General features: G+C 40.2%; 1 protein-coding gene across 2 annotated transcripts in view; it reads right to left on the reverse strand.

The window, feature by feature from the left end:
- LOC113156356 (caskin-2-like) overlaps positions 1 to 20,521 on the reverse strand; it is a 39,832-nt gene extending 19,311 nt beyond the window's left edge. The window contains exons 1-3 of one of the 2 annotated variants that reach the window (XM_026351446.2): positions 20,435 to 20,521; positions 17,543 to 18,036; positions 3,595 to 3,646 (exon numbers count right to left, since the gene is read on the reverse strand). In XM_026351446.2, the coding sequence (XP_026207231.1) occupies positions 3,595 to 3,646; positions 17,543 to 17,636 (146 nt within the window). In that variant the 5' untranslated portion in view covers positions 17,637 to 18,036; positions 20,435 to 20,521. Of the gene's footprint in view, positions 1 to 3,594; positions 3,647 to 17,542; positions 18,037 to 20,408 lie in introns of both variants that reach the window. The other variant, XM_026351447.2, reaches the window with a different exon arrangement.
- Between the last annotated feature and the right edge of the window lie 2,589 nt (positions 20,522 to 23,110).

Below are 23,110 nucleotides of genomic sequence, written 5' to 3' on the forward strand. Positions count from 1 at the left end.
AATTCTTGGCAGTGAGTTTTGCTTTTGCACAGGGCGCTGCAGACTCGTTGAGCGTTATGGAGGAGGTGACCCTCTGAGGAGAGGGAGCAGAGCCAGAGCTGGAACACGTACCTCTCATGTGGGGCTAAAATAACAGCGACAGTGACAGAGGGCTTTCAGGTGATTTTGCAGAGCCTCAGGCAGTTCTAGTGGAAGCCCTGAGCTTTTTGGCAACACTGGTAATAAACAGCTCAGTAACTGTAACTTACTTTACAGAAGTTAAGGCAGCTTAAAAAAAGGGTGAATTGTAGCATTTTCACTGTAGCAAAGCTCACATCTTTTGCTTTCCGCTGTGATCTTTACAATTAAAGATTTGACTTTGTGGTTGACAATAAACGTATGATTGCACCATTTGTTATAAGCCCTGAATCCAAAAGAAAAGCTCGCCACACAATACATCTAATCCTATTACTGTGATCTGTCTCCTTTTTGTTGTAAATATTCAGCATTGTTGTTTTAGGGTGAGTAATGTGCAATTATTCAATAGTACCTATAGTGCAGAATGGCATGTGGTGCACAGGTTTTGGTCTAAGTACAGCCACACTGTTGTCACACCTGAAAAACCTTGCAGTGATGACAAGACTCACTATTACAAATCTGTTTGTGTATGGACTTTAAAGTGTTTGTAGTTTTTCTGCATCTCCCAGTCTTGTTCATACTTATTTATAGCACTAGTCCCCAGGGTAAGACTTTGCTTTTATTTGATGTTAAATGCTTTGCTCTTGATCTGCTAATACATACTGCACGTTGACTTATAATGAAGAACTTGACCTCCTTCTTACAAACATGCTCAGAGGTAACACAACAGGGTAGCGTTCCATGATCACTAATATCAGGCTCAGTGAAGGCAAAGAGAACCTGAATTTACTTCATGCCAAACAAGTTAGATACCAAGAAATACAGACGTCAGTGTCTTATCAACAAATCAAAGATGACTTATCAGCCACATTGTTGAGGCATCCATGCGCCTCTGCCCCCCCCCCCCCCCCCCCACACACACACACACACACACACACACACATAAGTAATGATTCAATCTATTTCTAAGATGCAAACTGTCTCAATCTGTCTCTCTGGAATGGTGTTGACTCAGTGACAAGCAGCTGTTTGCTAACCTTCACTTCTCCTCTCCACCCTCCTCTCATGTTTCACAGGTATCCCACTCCTCTGTACCACTCCCACACACATACACTCACAACACGGATTGACATGTTTAGTTTCACCACCCTTATTGTGTATCACCTCCCACACTGCATTTAACCTGCATGTACTGTAGACGCAGACTTCAGGCCTAAATCAACATATGCACGCACTACACGTTCGCCAACAAGCAGGTTGTCAAGAGGAGATCTTTACAGAGATACATCTTAGGTATTTCTCAGATTGCACTCACGTAAAAAGGGAAAAGTAGTGAAATCCCTCCCACAAAATAGCACTGTCCAATTATAATCTAACAACCAGTTCCAGTTCAACTAGTTCTGTCATTTGCAGACTGCGTTAGCCAGGATAACATAACACCCATCAAATACACTGAAATACATTTCAGTGTTTTCACTGACCAATATCATTGCAATGAATAATTGTCAATTGTTCCTGGATACAGGACTTCAGCTACTCCATGATTGGTGTTGTTTGATTCTCCTCTATATGATACACTAAACATTTTCAGTAGGAGACAGATCGAGGCTGCAGGCATATGAATAATGAATAAAAATTGGTGACTTTGACAAAGAAATTTCAGAAAAATACTTCATTAATGTGAAAGTGAAAACAGGTTTCTACAAAGTAATTTCAATTAAATAAAAATATGCAAGGTGAAATCAGTGTTTGCATTAATATCCGCCGCTTCAGGTCAGTATTTAGTAGATGCACCTTTACCTGCAAGTCTGTGTGGATAGCTCTCCATTAGGCTTGCGCATCTGTACACTGGAATTTTATGCCATTTTTCTTTGCAAAACTGCTCAAGCTCTGTCAAGGTGCATGGGGATTGGGTGTGAACAGCCCTTTTCAAGTCGATCCACAAATTCTCTATAGGATTTAGGTCTGGGCTGTGACTGTGCCACTCCAGAACATTCACCTTGTTGTCGGTAGATCATGTCTGTGTAGCTTTCGCTGTATGCTTCAGGTCATTGTCTTGTTGGAATACAAATCTTTTCCCAAGCTGTAGTTTAAGATTGTCCTCCAGGATTGTCCCATATTTTGCCACATTCATCTTACTCTCTACCTTAACAATCCTTCCAGGGCCAGCTGCCGAGAAGCATCCCCACAGCATGATGCTGCCACCACAGTGTTTCACAGTGGGGATAGTAAATAGTCACCAAAGCTGTGGGCACTGATGCACCCCCAGACCATCACAGATGCTTGCTTTTGCACCTTACACTGATGACGGGGAATCTGTTTTCCTGAAAACAAGCTGAAACTTGGACTCGTTTGACCACAGAACATGTTTCCACTGTTCCAGTTCCATCGAGAGAGCTTGGCAGTGTTTCTGCACAGAATTGATGTTTGGCTTCCTCCTTGCCTAACAGAGTTTCAGGTGGCTCCGTCCCTGTATCTTTCCAGAATATTATGAACTAAGTAATAACTGAAACTTAACTGAAAAACCTATTGTTTTTGGAATCTTATATTTAGATTTTTTTAACTGATTGACTGAATTCTCTCATAAAGTTTGGCACAAAATGAACCACAACCCATTTTTTGCCCTTCTGGTAAAATCTCCGGTGGATGCTCCCAAACTTGATCCAATTACCTGTTACCAATTACAGTAACTTGGTCATTATCATCCAGAAAGTGTAAAGAATATTTTTATAAACTTTTATTATTTTGACTTTTTGACTCTCAATTTGCTTTGAGTGTGCTACAGACATCAAGCCATTTGTTAGCATAGATTTAAAAAATATAATTAATTTGGTCAGTTAAATCACAGAAAATCTTTTCTTTGTACTTTTGTTGGAAAAATAAAAGTTCAGTCAAACTGATACATCAAAGATTTTAGCGTTTACTGCATTTTAGAAAAAGTCCCAACTTATCTGGAGATATGGTTGATACATTTCAATAAAAACTACTCCAAATAATCTATGTAAGTGTAATTTATTCAAATAAGTTACACTAAATTAGTTCCTTAATAAATGTAACTTATCAAAATGTATCTTTATAAGAAGTCATAGAGATTGTAACAATTTATCCAAAATAACACTCATATTCTTACTGTAACCGTCTAAGTGTCCAATTGTGGGTTATATGGTACAAATGTGGTCATGAACTTTTTATTCTAACTAAACAAACAAAATGTCCCGTAATTGTCTTCTCTAAGGGTGAAATAACTCTGAAACACTACTGTATATGTCAGTGCATGCGTGTCAGTGATTTGGTTATGAGTCACACTGTGAAGACAAACAAAAGATAGTCATCCACAGGTACAGGGTTTTTTTTTCTCAATCTGCATGTCAATCAAGAAACAGTGATTCTCACATTGCATTCTCTTGACTCAACTTCATGTTATTCTTCCAGGCTGACGCACACACACAAGCACATGTACAAGTACACTCCTCTTACCCGTCTGAGTCTTGATAGTTGATGTTGAGTCTCTTGGTGGAGCCCAGCAACTCTGAAAAAACACATAGATGGGGAAAGAGAGGTGACATATTAGTATTTGGTGACATATTTGTCTTTTCATCAGACCTCTTTGGAAGTCTCTCTGTCCCTGCAGGACCCTACATGTGTTTGCACAGTGCTTTTTTTCCCCTGCACCTCCCAATCATCACTCCTTCCTTCAAATAACCTGACAGCCCAGACAGAATAGAGAGCTTTCCTCACCTTCCTGTTGCCTCACCCTTCCCTCTCAGCATGTGTGAAACCCTCATTGCAGCCAGATGAATCATAAACAAATGATTCTGCCCTACTGAAATGTACCATTCCACCTCTTTCACGCCACTATCTATCACAGCTCTTTGGAATTACGGGGATATTCATGAAACAAAAGCATGCCAGGATAAAACACAAACTTCTTCCTTTTTGTTCCACAGCAGCACCTGCTGCTAAAATAACAGAAGTCAGTTAGCAAGTTGTTTTTCACTCACCGTTGAACAGACAGACTGCTGCTTGACCCATGTCTTGTTCATTCTGTACTCCGAAACAACATACTGTATTCCATGTTTGTAGTCTCTTTCACTAGTCCTGCTTCTGCATGTGCAATAATCCAAAGCCAACATCCAAAAACTACTACAAATATGGTGGAGATTAATTTAGGATATTGTCTAAGTTTTATAAATACCTGACAAACTGACAAACAGGGACATCATGGTACAGTATGCCATGAAGTATTTTACCTCAAGAAAGAGCTACAAAGCTAAGTTATCACAGTCAAATCCTTTATTGTGACATACTAACTTCCTCCTCTACATGCATAATCATCTTATCTTTAAGTATCCAACTCCAATTCAATCTGCTGATTATCCCAATGTTCAACTCAACCCTTAAACCCTCATTATAAATCATATCAAACTAGACCCCCAGCCGTCAAATAGAATGCATCTATCTACTTCTCATTTGTCCATCTCCAGTCCCTAATGACGACTGGGAAATTTCCTCACACAATTAAAAATCCTTGGACGTCCTACAGCAGAACTCTACTGTAAAGGCCCTTCTGTCCACTGAGACCCACACAGGAAACAAACTGCCAAGACCTCTGAAAACAGAGCCTTTCATTTTAGTCTCCCTCACTGTTTGCTTCCACATAGGTGTGGAAAATCACATAAATGTGTTTGTGTGTGTGTGTAGGTAACTTTGGTCACTTACAGAACAACTGTACATTTGAGATGATCTGTGTAAACCTACTGTTCTAATAGTGAACAAGTTAAGTTAATGAGCTATGAGCAAGGTTTTCTAACTGACTGGTAGCCAGATCGTTAGCTTAAAGAGCTTTTAGTTTCTCTTACTAATTAAGTAACAGTAGATCCCATCTAGCTGTCACTAACTAAGTAAACATAGATCCTGCAATCGCATTCTTCCAGTTACTGTTTTCATTCTTATTAATAACTTAGCCTTAAGACTGTTTAAATGTAATATATCTAGCAGGTTCAGTAAGTTAACGCAGATGCCCCTTCCCCACATTCTCCAGCTCCTCCTGGAGGATCCCAAGGCACCTCGAATGGAAGGCACCCAAGTGGCATTGTGTTAAGAAACCCGGACCACCTTAACTTACCCTTTCGATATAAAGGAGCAAAGGTTCTACTACAAGCTTTCTTCTGATGTCCAAATTCTTTATCCTATCTCTAAGGCTGAACCCAGGTCTCATTTCTAACCTGAAGTCAACTGATTTCCACCAGAGAACCTGTGTCCAAGACTTAGAGGTGCTGGCTCTCATCACAGCCGCTTCACACTTGGCTCGTGAAGCAGCTGTAATGTATTCCATCAATAAATATTCCATATAGAAAACAAGAAGAATAAAAAATACGAAGCAAATTCCAAATTCATAGCATATAACTGGGTTCTTACTGAAGCCCTGATTACATATTCGATTCTGTTTTTCCTTCCTGGTTTATTGATCTTACTTTTCAGCTCAGAAAATTCACAAAGGAAAAAATATTCAGATTTCCAGTGCATTTGGGATTTGGGGCAAAGTATATGAACCCCTCACTAAGTGCACAGAGCATATATAGATATATTTCATCATATTTAAGGAACTTTAAACAAGATGTCTAGCATTTCTCCTGGAGCTCACCAGATAAAGAAAGCATTCTCATATCCATGGTTAGGAAATCAATTCCCACTGGAGCTCCCCATATCAGAAATCCACACATCCACAGCCCTGCAGGAGATTCTCTCTCAAATGCAACATTAATGTGCACAAACTAGTTACAGCCGGGCTTTATATTTGAGCGTAATCATTTTACAGCAACCAAATCTAGTTTATGAACAAGCATTTGGTAAAGCTGCTGCTCAAGACTCAAATGCATAAAAACAAGAGCCTGAAGGCACAAAAAGGCACATTGATGATAAGACAGATAGATGGGGTTGGGTGTTGGGCTGCTTGCCAAAATGGGGTCTAAACTGTCCCAGCGGTATGAAAAGAACAGGGCCTTTCAGGAGTTCTAGTTACAACATGAGCCGGCATTCTTCACATAGCACGCCCACCATGCTATCCTACTCACTCACTGTCTCTCTGACTATGTATCTACAACACTGTCAACTGCCTTTATTCTCTTCAGCTTTCTGTTGCCTCTCTTTTTTGGTCTTTGCATTAAAGTAGTAGGGGATCTCCTTGTGACATCAGGATCAATTAAATTACCAGCATGTTGACTGCACATGAGTGTGTGCATCTGTACCCTACCCCTCACCCCTGGGAGCTGGTGCAAACAGATGTGTAGTAAATCTCAAGCATCTTAAAGCACTGTTTTCTTGCAGAGACAGGGAAATTACAGGGTTCGCTCCATGCTGAGAGCTGATGTCCACAGAAGCAAAGATTATTGAATGCTAAGAGCTGAAGAGTTGTCAGTAAGGAAGCCCTCTATTGTTTTCTATGGTTACAACAAACAAAGCAAAGAAGCCACATGATGCTGTGTTTTGATAACCTTATCAGATGCATAGGCACTGCTCTGAATTACTGTTGTTATGCTTTCACAGCACCTTTTTTCCTTTGCATCCTGGTCCAGAGAAAGGGATCTTGGTGCTATTATATGGAGAGCAGTATTCATTGAAAAGCAAAAAAACACACAAAAAAAGTTGGGAAACAAAATGAGGAGGAGCGGGAAGAAGAAGAGACAAAGCTAGCACAGAATTCATTCAGAGGGATCTTCTTTTTATCATTTGTCAGGTGCATACACATGTAAACTTGCGCTTTTTAAAACACATTCTAATAGCGCCGAGCCTCTTCAGAAAAGAACAGTAGGCTTGGAGAAAGGCTGGAAAATATAAAACATAAATGGCAACAACAAATGCTGGCTTGCTTGTGTTTGTCTCCTTCAGTGAGATTGCAGCTGGCAGACTTTGTTGCTTTGGTTTGCATGGCTGCAAAACTCATTTTAAAATGTCTTTGATCATGGTTCACATATAAAAAAAAATGAAGGAAAATACATAAAAATAAGTTGAGGTGGGGGCTGAAATGAAATTAAATGACTTCAATAATAGTAAGTTTATTCATTCTTGGATCAGACAGTAATAGCTGTCATTTTGTCATCGACAAAACGGTACATCAGACACAATAAATTCTCATGACAGTCACCTAAGATGCCTGACTAAAAGATCAGCTTGTGTTTATGTTCAACAGCTAGTTGATAACTTTGTCTATTTGTTATTTGGTTCTCATCAAGTAAGGTACATTGGCTTTTCATTGATAAGATGAGCTCAAAATTGGTAACACCACCACATTAAAACTTTAAAATTAGTAGGTAGTTTTAATGTTGTGGGAAGGGGTGACTCTAGACTCTTTTGTCTGTAATTGAACCCCACCCTAAAATGATCAACTACCAGACTATCAAAATTTATATAAAAAGTATAATCTTTACTTTTTTTAAATAAATGAAAATGAAAATAACAAAGAAATGCAGGACATGTCAATTAAATGTTAACAACAAATTATCTGAGGTTTTCTTAATATTCTTTGCTATTCTGCGTATCCTGTCCTCCCTGAATGTGGGTGTCCAGTTAGGCAGATGGCAGGCAGGCTGTTTATTTGCCTCCCAAATGAAAACACTGTAAAACTGAAACATACAAATGAAAAGATATATAAATTAACCATATCAACATTGACAGCAAATGTAATTATCTACAACAGTATGACAAGTTTCCCATCCTAATCAAATGACAACGAAACCGTGCTTGAGCATGATGTGCTAAAAACTAGCCTATTAGGTCAATGCTAATACATAATGAAATTCCCCATTAACAAGCTAGCGGAGATAACTTTAGTTGATGTTATACAGTATTGAAGGCTAAGCCCTAGGATGAAATCCAAGGACCACCCCTGGTTGTGGGTGATTGGTGCAAATGTCTGGTTTGCTCAGTCCAAAATGCCTGTCATATTATACATACTTTGCTACTTTCTGACATTTTTCACTCACTTTGTGAGCATTTCTGAAATAAATTGTCCCATAGCATCTTCTCTGGCTGTAGTAGTGGTAGGATTGAATTGTCTGTTTAAATAGTTGACTGTAGAAAAAAGGTTTCCACAGCTAAACACAAAAGAATAAAAACAGTGCTAACTTGCAGACTTACTTGCAGGCTATTTAGAATTATGTTAATGTTTTTCCTCATCCTTCCTATATCTGGAAAAATAGTGCTTACAGTTATACCACAGGGAGTTCAAGCCCACTTCCACCCACAGCGACTTGGATTAACAGAAGCAGAAAAGGTTGATTCAGGAGTTGTAGGTTGCAGAAAGTAGCCAGCACTCAAAGAGCAAAGGCATACTGCCTGTGGCTAGACCAAAATACAGGGAAGAGAGTAAAGGGGGTAATTTAAGGTCATCATCTGTCTCTGGTGATAAACGGTTTGCGGTCAGGTAAGGACCTCATCAAGGGAAACACTTATCTAAGGAACACATCTATCTAACTGCACTGATTACTGAGAGAGTAAACACAGTCCCTCAAACCAAACCACCAACGCAGAACATGGACTCTACTTCACTCCAGCTGTCCCACAAAATTCCTAATAGGGCTCTAAAAACATGATTAGATATGTATGGTTCAGTATTGCAAACTGTTGTTGCTTATTAAGCAACAAATATACTAATATGTATGAAGACAAGCTCATAAATACAGAAACTTTACAATCCCAGCTACAACAACAGTTTTAGCTTAGCTTCAGCAGTGCCAGCGTCCCTGAGACGCAGGTGGTGAGGTGGTGACCAAACTCGTGTAGGAGTGTGTATGAGTGTAAACAATGTGATTAAAGTATCACCAAGTGGGAGCCACCCTCAGCAGTGAGGAGGAAAAGGCGAGAGAGAGAGAGAGAGAGAGAGAAAGAGAAAGAGAAAGAAATTGCCTGTGTCAGCTTAAAATAGTGCTGTCATAACTTTCCACAAAAAACACAAACAAAAAAAAAACAAAAAAAAAAAAAACAGAAAAAACCTTAACAAAATAACTCCCTAAAGTGATTAGACTTTTAGCAAAGACTGTGATACTGGGGTGTCTGGAGTGATGTTGATGATTTAACAAAACAGTGAGAAAAAAATCCAAGAAGCCTGTGAGTAACGTGTGTGAAGCAATCTCCAAACAGTACATTGGACAGTGCTTTATAGGTTTGATGCATTTGAATCGACATCTAAGCTAAAAGTACTAAGTGATATATCATTTTATGCATCATGCTTTATGATCATCTTCTGTTAAGGCTACAGACATCAGACGGGGCAGTCTACTGTGTTTACCTTATCTTGTCTGCTTCCTCCATCACAACATGGAGACTAAAACTCATTCTGATATTATTTCAAAAGTCTTTTAAAATAAACAAACAAAAAAAAAAGTTACAATGTCTAAATGTCATAAATGACAGTAAAAGTATGTCTTCAATCAGAATGAACTTGAATTTGAACTTTACCAAAATGTCACTGTCTATCAGATATGCTTAGGAAAGGCATCTGACTGTCAGATTTAATCAGCTGTGGTCCTGCTAAGTCACAACAGCCTGATATCTGATGCATGTTAATATTGCTGAGTGAATTAAAGCCTGTGCAGGTGCCTAAGAAACTAATTAAAAAGGCAAGGGATCAGCATCCATCTTTAAACAGGTGAGAGAACAGCAGTCAAACAGGGTTACCCGACAGAGTGCTGCCTACACACGTCACATTTTATTTTAGCTGTGGTTGTTCCGTGCCACTATAACTATCGTGTTGTACACACACGGAATGGAAACAAAACTGGCTTGCTTGTGCATATGTGCCTGTAACAATGTGTTCAAGTAATCAGTCATTAAAAAAAGCACAGGTAGTGCATATGTTCTATTGATAAAATTACACAGGAGAAAAAGGACAGTGAAAACCATAAACATACGTGCATACAGATACAATATCTCTCAAAAAGAGATTTGTAAAGTGACACACTTTCACTTCATCATTTGCTTCATCACTGCATCATTTTCAATATAAATTAACACAGTTAACTGGGTCTCGAAAAAAAAAAAAGATCAAAACAGCTCTGGGATGTGTCGTCCAATAAATTTGCTTCATTGTTAAAAATGTAGAGAGTAATCTCCCGCAGTGCCGCTAGCAACTGGGTCAGGTTCAAGATTTGCTGACAATGAGCCAGTGTGGAAATGAAACAGATGATGTGTTGCATTGTGCAGTATTATGTGCATGTCAGCTAGCACTGCTACATCTGTGTACTTCCTGCTACAAAAACAGCCGATTAGAACGAGTGCAAACACACCTGTAGGTTTCATGTTACATAACATGTCTCAACCCTCGGGGACAAAACACTTTACATACCATTCAAATCATCTGTTTACTCTACATAACCCACTCCCAACACAACCCCTCCTTTATTTCCGTGCACTTGCTGCAAATAGTAGACATTAGGCTCTGGGTTTGGGCTGGTTACTAAAATGTATCATATAAATTCAACAAATACACAACAGCAATCATGTTAATTGTATGTCTTTCACATTCAATTGAGCCTAATGGTTTGCTTGAAGGACACAGGACACCCACTGCTGAATGTGTCCAACGGTGCTGTCATTCCCTTGTAAGAGCACATTAGCATGTGTAATAATATGCTTGACTATGTGCTTGGTCAAAAGAAAGGGACGCTTCCTATAATGGGCTACTATGCAAAGTTCTTTCACAGTGGCTACAAATATCCTGCCAGTGACCTTGAAGCTATACAAATCCGTGCAGCCGGAGAGGTTCACACTCATGACTGCCGGTGGCTGGGAGAAAGACAACGCTCCATTTTATGGTTACAAAATAAATACATGCTCATAAATTATAAGAATTCGTATAAGTTTTCCAAGAAATGTTCTGGAAATGTCTGTTTTCCATATAGTTATAGTTTCCATATGACATAGTTCACATCTTAGGAACATGGATAAGAAACACTCACACACAGACACACAAACAAGTGATTATGCTTTATAGGACACATTGAAAGTGTGACACATGCAGTCACGTAGAGAAACTCAAATACTTTTTAAGTCGACAAGAATCCATGCTGATCTTTAACAAACTGCAAACACAGACACACACACACACACACACACACACACACAAAAACAGAAGGTAAAGAATGACAGAGACCAATACCTGGCCCAGAACCACGGCTTTCACTAAGGAGGACTGGGGTGTAATGAGAGGAAATGTGATACAGGTTCATGAAGAGTTCACCTGCCTAGAAAATGTGTATTTGCTGCAGAGCTTATGCTGGCTCATCACTGTCTACTCTCTGCACCACTTTGCCTCTTCGCTTTTATTTTTTAAAATACAAATTTAGGATTTGTCCGTCTCACTAATGATAGTAGTTTCTTTGCCATTTGTTTTATTTTCACACCCTATTCAGTCATTTGTTTGTGTCTTCACTCAAGTATTAAAGACTACCAATGCTGCTTGACATGTTAGGTCTTTTTAAAGTTGTGACAGTAGCAAATCCTTGACGCAACACTAAAAAAAAGAAAAAAAAAAGATTTATTACATAGGATTTAGTGACCCCCTACAGCTAGTTAGTCAACTGTCACACGATTATTGGACTTACCAAACATCAGTATGAGGTCACACACTCCCACATGAATGGAAAAGTCATTACATTTCTCATTTGGCCCAACAGCCAGTGGTCAATATGCACTTGGTTCTGCATAATGTGGGGATATGGGTAAGTGAGATGCCAAAATATGTTATGAAAATGTTCATCTAGGACACATTTTTTTTAAGTCAAATCAATTTGCTGCGTCGGGTAGGAATAGCTAGACCAACCACACGCAATCTTCTTGGGAAGACTTAGCTTCAGCGCGTCAAGTAATTTTGTGTGCTTTCAAAATTGCAATGTGAATTGAAAACTACATCAAATTGAGGTTCTTTGATTTGGGCCGTGGCCTGAGGCACCTTACACATCTGCTGCGATCCAATGATTAGATACCAAAGAAAGATTTTTCGCCTTGACATTTACCTGCTCAGGAGACAAAATTGTGATCCTCATTTAAATCTCATTTTAGTATCTACTCTTCTGATTTGTTTCTCCTAAAATTCTCTTGGAGAAACAGGTGAGACAGGAGTCACCCCTGAGATGAAAAGGAGACAGAGCAAACAGAGCAGACAGAGCAATATTTAGACAGAGATTACAGCTAAAATATTAGAAGGATGACATTAGAAGAGAGCTTTGGTGAGTTCTCTGCATGTACAAATCCATGTTACAATGACACAATAACCTGTTTTGCCACACGCAAAGTTTCAATGTACAAAATGACCTTCGTGCACCCACTGTGAGTATTACTTTCAAACAGCTGAATGTATAAAGCGCCACAGGCAATGATTTCTACTCTGACTGAGGGATGGGAAGAATTGGAGGACGACACCAAGGCATGAAAAATGAAACAACAAAATAGATAAAATAGAAGATCAAAGCCACAACAACTCTGCTGCCGATTCTCATTACTGCTAACAGATACTATTTTCATTTGAGAGGCATGCTCCTTACACAGACATATGCGAGTTTACAACAGGACCACCTAGTTAGACAATCAAATGATCCTTGTCTGTACATGCACAACAACAATTCCACACAATCACTGTAGTCCACTGACAGATTTTTTCTTTCTCTTCTTATCTCCTAGACAAATCCGAACACATGGATACAGTTGCGGGGCATGTCGAGACACAGTGACACGACGCCTCGCATTTATAATGCTGCATTCATGCACCTGCCTGACTGCCTGCTTGCTGTTTTAGCAACAGACAGAAGAAAAGAATGGAGATGAATGGCTCATGAGTGCCAGACATTACTATGTGCAGCCTAGAGCAAGTAATAAAAAGTTAGTTATGCTAGATTAAATGATGCTGTCTATTGCAGCCACACACGCACACACACACACACAGAGTTTAATTCCTTTGGTAAATTCCTCAGCAATCCTAGACAGTCAACCCCATCTGTCAAGGGATGAAAGGGGTCAGGACTTATGTGAGCTTTCTTATGTGTGTGTGTGTGTCCGATATACTGCAACAGTAGGTGAACTTGAAATCCGTTCACACACTACTTGGCTCTTACCCAACTGTCTGGCTAATGAAGTAGAAGAGTGATTAGCCCAGTTAGCTGGTTATAGCTAATGAGCTAACTACAACATCCTGCTGCTGCAACATCACAACAATTCAAAACAATGAGACAAAAGTTGCAGAGTTGAAGACAATCCACTATGGGTGTGTTTTGTATATATGCAGTGCGTACATGCAACAACACGCATGCTTCAATCCTCTCAAACATACTCACTTCCACACACATGCATGAAAACACCTCTTCTCATGTACACTTAAGCCTAATGGATTTTTAATCTGACACTAGGCCAGATGGGTTGTCCCTAATTCAAGGTACAGGAATGAAGGAAGAAGGAGGCCAAGATAAAGCATGGGGGTGGAGGTGGTTGTTGTTTTGCATCTTAGAGAAAATAGTTACGTACTATAACAGACTATGGGGATATGTCCGCTCGACAACGATGTGAATAGGAAAAAGCCCACAATGAACAGGCCTAAGTTTGCTAAAGAAACTTGGAAAGTATTGCTTCTAGAGAAAGCATTAATGATTAATCAATAAGAAATCACCACAAGTTTGGCCTGTGAATTTCTGCTTCTGAACTGTGAACAGAATTTTTGAGCAAGTGCCCATCGGGAACCCCTAATTCACTGCAATAAGTTTCGCTGCTGCTAAAGCTGAAGTAGGGTTTTCTCAGTGCCTGAGAGTGAAGTCAGTCAGTAGATAATCATAAAACGTGTCATCACATTACATTGTCATCCTGGCTTTGTATGAAAAGTGAAGGTCTGACTCATCAGTTCATTATGTATGGATCAGATGGCCGACACAATACATGTTCAAATATGATCTTCTGCCTTTGTGCCACGGCTGTTTGTCCATCTGTCTGCTGAGAACTACCAAAGGGCCTCGTATTTACCGTGACAGAAGAGAGGGTGGGGCTGTGGGTCAGGATGAAAGCAAGCATGTGTTGCAACAAAAGACATTGTAATCATGAAGGTCTTTGAAGAACCTCTACTCTCTAATAGTCACAAGGAGGGAGGGGCAAACAACACCCACTTCAGTCAAGAATATGTGGAAGGGGGGACACTTTAGGTGAGATAACTTCATGAGTCAGGCTGACAACACAGTGCACGTAGCTGGACAAAGACTGCAGCCTTGAGTCTAACCACTGTATCTACTCTATACACACCGTGTCCACCTGACTTGTCAGCTTGCAACAGCTAAGCAAAAAGAGGGAGGCTAGGGTAAGTCCACTTAAATTGTCTGAGCGGCCAACCTGATGTCAGCAGATGGCTGATCGGAGAAGAAACCTCCCATCTCAGCTCCCTGTCCATCAGCCGGCCCCACTGCCACTGGTAATCCCCTCAGGACAAAGCAAGTTTCCTCTGCCACCTCCCAATCAGAACTCAGTGTCAAATGATCCAGTGTCCTAGTAACATGAATAATAATATTTTTGCTAAGACTGATTCTGGTTTTATTTTGATACTAATACTGACAACCTGACAGACAAGACTGAAAGTCTCCAACCATATTAGCAGATCTGTGAGACTGAAATAAAGCACAGCTACAAAGGCAGCCGGTGTAATTTTTACCTTTTAGTCTGAGTGGAATGCAATTAGTTTTGCAGGCATTGTCCCATAAATCTAAGTATTGAACAAATAGGTCTCATCAGCAAAGTCACGCAAGGTCTCTCCTGTCACAGTTAGCTCCAGTTATCTCAGGCAATAACATGTCAAAATAATACTAGTAGAACTAGTAAAAGTGTTGACCACTACCTCTCCCAAGTGGCACACTCCTGAGCAACCCACGGTCCCCTTCTGCTGTTTCATACAGTCCCTTCCAGCTAGACCAGATGACCCCTCTAACTGTGATCTGTCTTTCTATCTGTCCTCCACATACTTCGACACTCCCTGACTCCTAAGTCCCCCTGCCACTCCCTCCAGCTGCAGAATCCAGTTCATGTGCAGGTGCTTCCCTCTTTAACCTCTGTCCAGCCCCAGCCCAAAGCTTAGGCTTGGGGCTTGGAAAAGTCCAGCAGGTCAGCCTGACAACATCACAACAGTTTAAGTAGCACCTGACCTCGCCACAGTTTTTGTTTGTTTGTTAAAAAAAATCACTTACTGGCCAGAAAGTACCAAAAGGCTTCAAGTATTAAGAGACTTAAACCACAAATTCCCAATCACACTTACTAGCGCCTGTGATCGTCATTTTAACATACAGTAAAAGTTATTAGTTAAAATTGGGGATAGACACGCTTTAAGGGTCAGCCTAAATAAGTAACCAAGTAAATAAAATATAAAATCAGTACATTGCTCAACTAGAGTTTGGGTGAGTGGCTGCTTTTCAAATCTTTCAAAGCAGGTCACTACTAGTTAGTCTATCAGTTCTTATTGACAGGGTAGTTCTGTCAAAGGGAGGCAGTGGGGGGTCATTTGCAGACCCCTCCCTGCCAGCTGCAGCATCTGCTGTGCTACTCAGACACTGCAGGATCTGACTGAAGTGACAAATGACTAACCCACTGATAATTCAGTGCATCAGCAGTGAGTGTATGTGTGTGGATTAAGAGACAGAAATTAAGCTAATTAGTGCAAAAAGGTGAGCCATGAAGGCTGTATACAAGTCATAATACATGTGGTTAGCTGCTGTATTAGTCTGGTGAAGGGCCAACTTCTATTTACCCCAGGAAAGTCAGGTGGGCAAGTTAATTTGACAACTGGGACAGTTTCATGTTTTATTAAATTAAAAAAAACACTGTATCATGGTCAATTTGAATTCTGTCATGGGCCATAAAGAAACATTCTCATGAGCAAGATGTGACCTGCTGGCCCCCAGTTTCTGATCAGTGGTGGCGTAATGCACAGGGAGCCTTACCCACCCTAAAGCACGGCTCAATTAAGCATGGCTTAAAAAACTATACTCCCACACTTCTCAACTTATACTTAGAACCTCCATTTGAATCATTTAAGTTTCTTTCACCCAACATATTTTGACTGCCTCTTTACTGTTACTTGAGCTCTTTTAATCTTCCAACTGTTTCAAATGCATTATTTCAGCTGCAAGCAGTTTCTACTGAAAAAATGATATTATTCTTGTTACTTTTAGCTTTTATTTCTGTATTTGTTTGTTTATTGATTGATTAACATTTTATTGAATTTAAGTATTTGTTTTTACTATACATTTACATCATGTATTTATCATTAAAGAAGTGTTTCTTTGTCCTTCATTATTATTATAACTTAGAATATGCATTGGGCTGCATATTTCTGTCCAAGTCTGACCCAAGCCAGGGAGTGTGGTGGCCAAACCACATGCAAAACCAACAACCAAAATGTATTTAATGTTCACATCAGACCAGAACCTGATGTAGTCTCCCCTGGCCATTAAACAAAGACAACTGATTGGTCCAACCATGTATTTATTTGTTGTTGTAGTCATATTCTGAACAGCAATTATTTCTACCTGACAAAACCCCTACTTTAAACTCAAACATCATTTCTAAATTTCTGTCCAAGGCCTATCTGAACCCTCAAATGCAGACAGGCCCTGTCAAGTTTAATTCGGGCATTCACCATCTACACCCACTGTGTTGAATTTGTGCCTTGCTCTAAGGCACCTGGTCAATAGTTTATAAAACCTAAAATATTCACTCATTCACTTTTCTCAATCACATTTTCTCAGTGTGTTTGGCAGCTGTTGGCTGTGCACAAACCAAAGTACAGAGCAGTACAGAAACAGACAATATAACTTTTAATACTCGCTGACAAGCAGCACTCGTCGTCTGTGTAGTGCATAAAGTGTGTAACAGGATTTTTCCTGACAGCCACAGCTTTGTTCCCAGAGCTTGTCACTGAGCAGCCAGCCATACTGATGAAAGCACAGAACAGATAACGCCATAAAGAGAGGCTTCAACTTCCCAGTCTGCTTCGCCTTAACTTTCCCTGGGCCCGGATCAGGGAGTACCATGTCATTTGCAACAGTGCTACTGTAAAAAGGGCTTGCTTGTCACCTGACTTAGAATCTCCACAGATAAGAAACTCTACAATAACCCACACAACAAGACATGTAAGCTGCAGGGGTCTGTATTTAGGAGATAAGCTTGTGTTGTGCCGTAGTTGAATCTACTTAGTTTCAAATTGTCCCTGACCTTACTGCTCGAGGGGGGTGTGTTCTGTGGTCGACAGCTGAACCTTATCCTGTTGCTATTGCAAAGAAACTGCACTTGGTTTATAAGTAACAAAAACATTGCTGATGGCAATAGCTCTGTTTCACTGTAAAAAAAAAGATACTCCCAGACCCACAGCACAGAAGAAAAACAACGCTGCTGTTAGCTCCATACTCACTCGTTTTGTTGCACTTGACTTTAGAGAGAAGCTTGTGAGCCAGGAGAAGATCCCCGCTCTTCACTGCCACGAGCAGATCCTGTTCTTTTCCCATAATTACAATCTTAACCACAGACGCAAAAACCTCTCACAGTCGACAGCCGAGGATGCTTTTTTTGTCTTTTCAGCACTCCTTCGGGTGAACAGTTTTAGCAAACATTTGTCAGAAAATTAACAGGAAGCTGCAGAATGCCAGCCATGGAAAGATGTCATCAGCATGAGGACTTCAGGTATCATTTAGAGAGAAAGCAAACTGGTGCTGGAGGTCTTCTTCCTGTTGTTCGTGGAGTATGAGTCCATTTTTTCTGATGATGGTGAACTTGGATTGGATTTACAACAGGACTAGTAAAGAGTTAATTGCTTGCATGACTGAGTGTATGTCCATAGTTTGTCTCTGTCAACCTGGAGGCAGCAGCAGCAGCATCCCAACCTGCCATTATTCTGGAAAGAGAGTGCTAGAAGGGACAAAGAGAAATCATTTTAATCACTGAAAAAGCACATACACAAAAATGAATGGCCTCTCTGTAACATAAAACATATAATCAATGTGTTGATGTGTTGTCGACTCTAAAGGACTGGGTGCCAAACTTCAAAACATCTTTAGTACTGGCTGTGTGTGTGCAGTACAGAGCATCGAAAACTGTCCGGTACCAAAAGCTTGCTCAGATTGGCATTTAGTACATACAGCACTGACCATAAAATACATATCTTGCTTCAGTACAATGTTTTAAAAAACAACTTTGAGACTTTTACACAGAAAGATCTATAACAACCAACAATGCTTTAAACTATCAAAACTCCAGTTGAGCTACATTATTGATTAATTTGTCAGTGTCTGTTATAAATTAAACACCAAATCACTAAGTCCAGTACAGAGCAGTAACAGTGAACACAGCACAATCTGACATTTAAAAGGCTGGAACCAAAGACTGCCTTTTATACTTAATAAATTGCCCAATCCTGCCAAATGCCTCATTCAGCAGCACAAGTACCAAGGTGAAGTGCCATGACTTGCCATCAATCGACAAAACAGTTTCTGATAGATCAATCCTGTCAGGATTAGGCATGTGACTTCAACTTGACCCAACTTTTGTTTGTTTTCTCTGATCCAGGAAGCCCGCTCCCTCAGGAGTGTGCTGCTAATCTGTTACTCTTCCCGTGTAGGAACAATGTCTCCGTCCATCGATAACATTCCCTGAAATGTAAGGAAGCATCTTTTCAGCTGAGAAGCATTTGGCGTTCTGCCAGTTTTTGTAGTATTTGGAAAAACTTCTCCAAGAGGGAAAGTGAGTAAGAGCTGATCGCTCCTTCAGAACAAACTAAGCTGAAATCGCAATCGCGTAGATGAGCAAGAGAAGAAACAACACTATAGGGACACGAACAACCAGAGGAAAAGGTTCTAAATTAGGGGTAAAACAGTCCCCCTGTGTTTCTCTTTCTGAGGCTACATAGCTCAAGCTGCTTCGCCTTCAGCCTCCAGTCAGAGCAGGAGACCAATCTGTGTGAAAAACAAAACCACAATTAGGAGTCTCAGTGAAGCTAAGAGGCAATCTTGGAGGAGAAAGTGCAAGCAGAGCACTGTCTATCTTGTCTCTCAGCGAGTAGTAAACATATCCAGAAGTTCTGAGATTTAAACGAGTCAGCTGAATTTGTTTTGCAATCCTAAGAAGCATTATCATTGTCCTTGTCATCCCAACAGACACGACAAAAACGCTCAATTAAATATTCTTTATCAGCTTGTCTTTGGTTGAGTTTGAATTCGTGGACTTTGTCATGTACAGGCTGCACTTTGCAAGTCAAAACCATAAGTAGACTATCTTACGTAGCAGTCTGTTTGACATATTACTGCGTGACTACTGGGTGATCGTGCAGAAGTATAGCCCAGCAGCAGATGCCAATGCATGTCTTTGCACTGACACATGATCTAAAACTAGCCAGGCACCTTGCCATGCAGTAAACAACTGCAGTGACATGAGCCAGAATGTAAACAAGGAGTCCAAAAAGGGGCTTGTCAGACTGAATCGCAAAGAACAGAGTAGTAGTTCAATGGTTGTTAGTGCCTTTCTTATGTCACACATGTAAGAAAGCCATAATTAAATTTAACACTATAGAAAATATAATTGTTAATACAAATTGCTGTTGTAAGGAAGCAAGTGAGAGCACCTCAATCCCTCTTCATAATCGTTTAAAAGACTCACTTGTATGTTGTGGTGCAAAGATCTTTTACAACACTCCGTTCAACCACATGTAAATCATTTCAGACCAAACCCCATTCACAATTCTGGCAATTTAATCCCACGTTGCTTATCGGAAAATTATACGTGCATTATAACCGGTTTTAAGAGTTCTCAGAAATAATTACAGTTGCTGGTAAATTTAGCATAACGTTTGCTGGTTGACATCAAACTGCTTCACCTGTTATCATTCTGCCTTCTTCACCACAATGAACCGACAGTGTAGAGATGTTTGTTCAAAATGGACAAGTTTCTATTTGCTTATAAGTTAATGTGAGAGAATCCCAATTAGATGGCAGCGCATGGATCCCCGCAGTATTAAGCATATAACTCTGAAAACACCAAACATTTCAGACATTTCAGCCGCTACCTAAACCTACAGAGATGGTTTTAAACAGCTATACTGTCTTTTTTCCTTTCATCAGCTAATTTTAGCTAGCTAATTAGCTAATTTTTCTGTTTAGCCTCTCCTCAACTGTCAATGTGCTCCGACTCTCGGTCACGCAAGTCCAAAAACACACATCTTTCTATGTGAGAGTCGGCATTTACTTTCTTAAGTTGAAGTCGTTTGAGTTAGCTTTTTAAATAAATACCTTTATAAAGAGAGGAACGTCCTCACCTGTGTGGAGGTTAGCGCTCGGTTAAAAGTCGAAGTGCAGGTGTTGAGTGTGGAGTTGAGCGAGGGAAGAGCGGAGGACGGCGCGTGAAGACAACAGCAACAGAATGGGCAGCTTCCGGTAGCAACTACCAAAGCAAAGGTCGATGAACGTGCCACATAGGATTGAAACTCTTCATTGTCAAATGCTCTGTGCTTTCATGTGTTAGGTATGTGTTTTGCTACTGAGTGATATTTGTATACAGCTAATGTTGCTGTGCTTTCTGAAACTAGCTGGCAAGCTACAATAACCTTTTCGCGGCTTTGCCCGTCTTTTAACGAAGCTCTTGTTTTGAAGGCCGAATTCAAAGCGTTTCCGCCGGTGTAGCGTCTATTATGGTTCTCAACCCCGACCAACTTTACAGAGTCGCGTGGCGCTTTGAGCTGCTCCTGAATAACCGGGATCCTGCAGAAAGTTCAACAGCCTGGAGAAAAAGTTAGGAACACTCTTTCACAGTGCATTTGCAGAGCCTCGAATAATCACGCTTTGAGTTCACCGCACCCCAGAGACTGAGCTGGTAAGGTTCGTGCTGCACACTTCATGTACCTGTCTGGGTGGTGGCAGCAGAATGAAACGTGTAATTGCCTCATGCATTATTTGCACCTCTTTTACCTCATTAAGGAAAATTAAACTGTTGATTGTTTCATTACGTGGGGCCCCTGGAGCACCATTGATGGACCCTGGAGACCTGAGACACCTAGAGACATAGATGGTGTTGTGTGGTGGCGACCTCCGCTGGAATAAAAGCGCTATTAACAATATACAGCAACACATTCAAGTTTATTTAAAAGACTTACATTAAGACATAAACATAAAATAAACTGCACATCGAAAAAGCATGTGACTGTGCAGTTTTCAGAACATTTCATCCATGCTCTTTCATAGTTTGGATGTCTTCATTGTTAATGTACAATGCTAGAAATAATAAAATTGAAGAAAAACCACTGAAGGAGAGGATGCGTCCAAGCGTTTGACTGGTAGTGAACATTTTCTAATCTTCTTTCTTAGAATCCAGGACACCAGGAGACTTTGCTAATCCCGATGATGTTTAACTTGTCATACATAACATGCACACATCTGAAGACTTACAGAAGACTTATGAAAGAAGCTCTACCCCAACACGTTGTCAAGCAAGAAGACATAAATAAACGCGAAAAAGAGCACGATGATATTAATTCAAATTCCTCTCTCGTCTCAGTATGAATAAAGGTAAGCCTTAGCAATGCATGTGTGTGAATGAGAGGGAGCCAAAACAGCCAGGTTACAGTGAGCAGAGGTAAAGAAGGTGCAGGACTTTAAGTACTTAGGGATGCTGTGGTTGGAGCTGCCAGACAGGAGGCAGATGAAAAAGAACAGTCGGAAAGGAAAAGAAAAAGAATTTATATAAACCTCCAACATCTGAATATTATTCATATATTTTCTGTTTTAAAAGTATTAAAAGAAGAGAAAAAACTCTTTCAGTCATATCCTTGTTGATTTTCAATTCATATCAAATTCATTATATTGTGCCCAAAATTAACTCAAGGCACTTCACAGAATTAGAAATTAACTTTTTAAACTCATGGAGAGAACCTAACAATCCCCCTTGAGCAAGCACTACCTTTCCTCTGCTTGCAGATATGCTCATGTGCATATCTTGACTGTAACAAGCAGTTATTTGAGTTACAGTTGCCTTTCTATCAGCTTGGACCAGTCTGGCCATTCTCCTCTGACCTCATATTTGCCCATTTTTGCTGCTCACTGGCTGTTTTCAGACCATTCACTGTAAACCCTGCAGATGACCATGTGTGAAAATCCCAGCAGATCAGCTGGTTCTGTATTAAACAGACCAGCATATCTGGCACAGCAACAATGATTATGTTCAGTTTGAACTTCAGTAGATCCTCATGCGATTAGATGTGATTAGATTTGATATATATAAAGTGGCCAGTGAGTATATATGCAAATAATATGACGACGATACCAGCAAATGATGATATTTTCTTTAGCTTTAAAACGCTTGAAGGGGTTGCCACAGCAGAACATGTTCTGCACGTTGCTTTGGCATGTGTTTTTACCCTGGGAGCCCTTTCCTGCTGCAACCCTCCTATTTTTTTTAACTGTGCTAAGGACAGGTGTATATAAAAATACATATATATTTCATATTTCTGTAAGTAAAACCCAGCAGAGTGCAAAAAAGTTAAACTCAGACAGAAGAGACCTTTTAGTAAAAATATATGGGCACTTTTGGCATTTTACATATAGTCCACATCAGTAGAGTCGTTTAAAGCAGACAGAAGCAGAACATCAGACACATGAAGGCGATACACCTTGAACAGGCTGTGCGCGCTCCCGCGGACGGCACTCAGTTTCTGGTTGACATCACTTTTTGCCACAACACCTGCACTAGGTCGCCCTCGGTGACTGGGCGGGGCCACACCGAGTGGGGTAGTGTGCGAACCCGCAGCCTTCTCCCATCGCACCCCAAACCAATGCTCTACCCAGCCGCCGCTTTTAAATTATATTTGGCGTGGGGTTGTTAAACATTTCAGACATCATCAATTTTATATTGGGGCAGAAACCACGTTTTAGCACGCTGTGTGTTATAAAAATAAAAAAAAATTCTGTGTTTTGGAATATGATAATCTTGCAAGTCATAC

This window comes from Anabas testudineus, chromosome 19 (genome assembly GCF_900324465.2).
Source record: "Anabas testudineus chromosome 19, fAnaTes1.2, whole genome shotgun sequence".
NCBI lineage: Eukaryota > Metazoa > Chordata > Actinopteri > Anabantiformes > Anabantidae > Anabas > Anabas testudineus.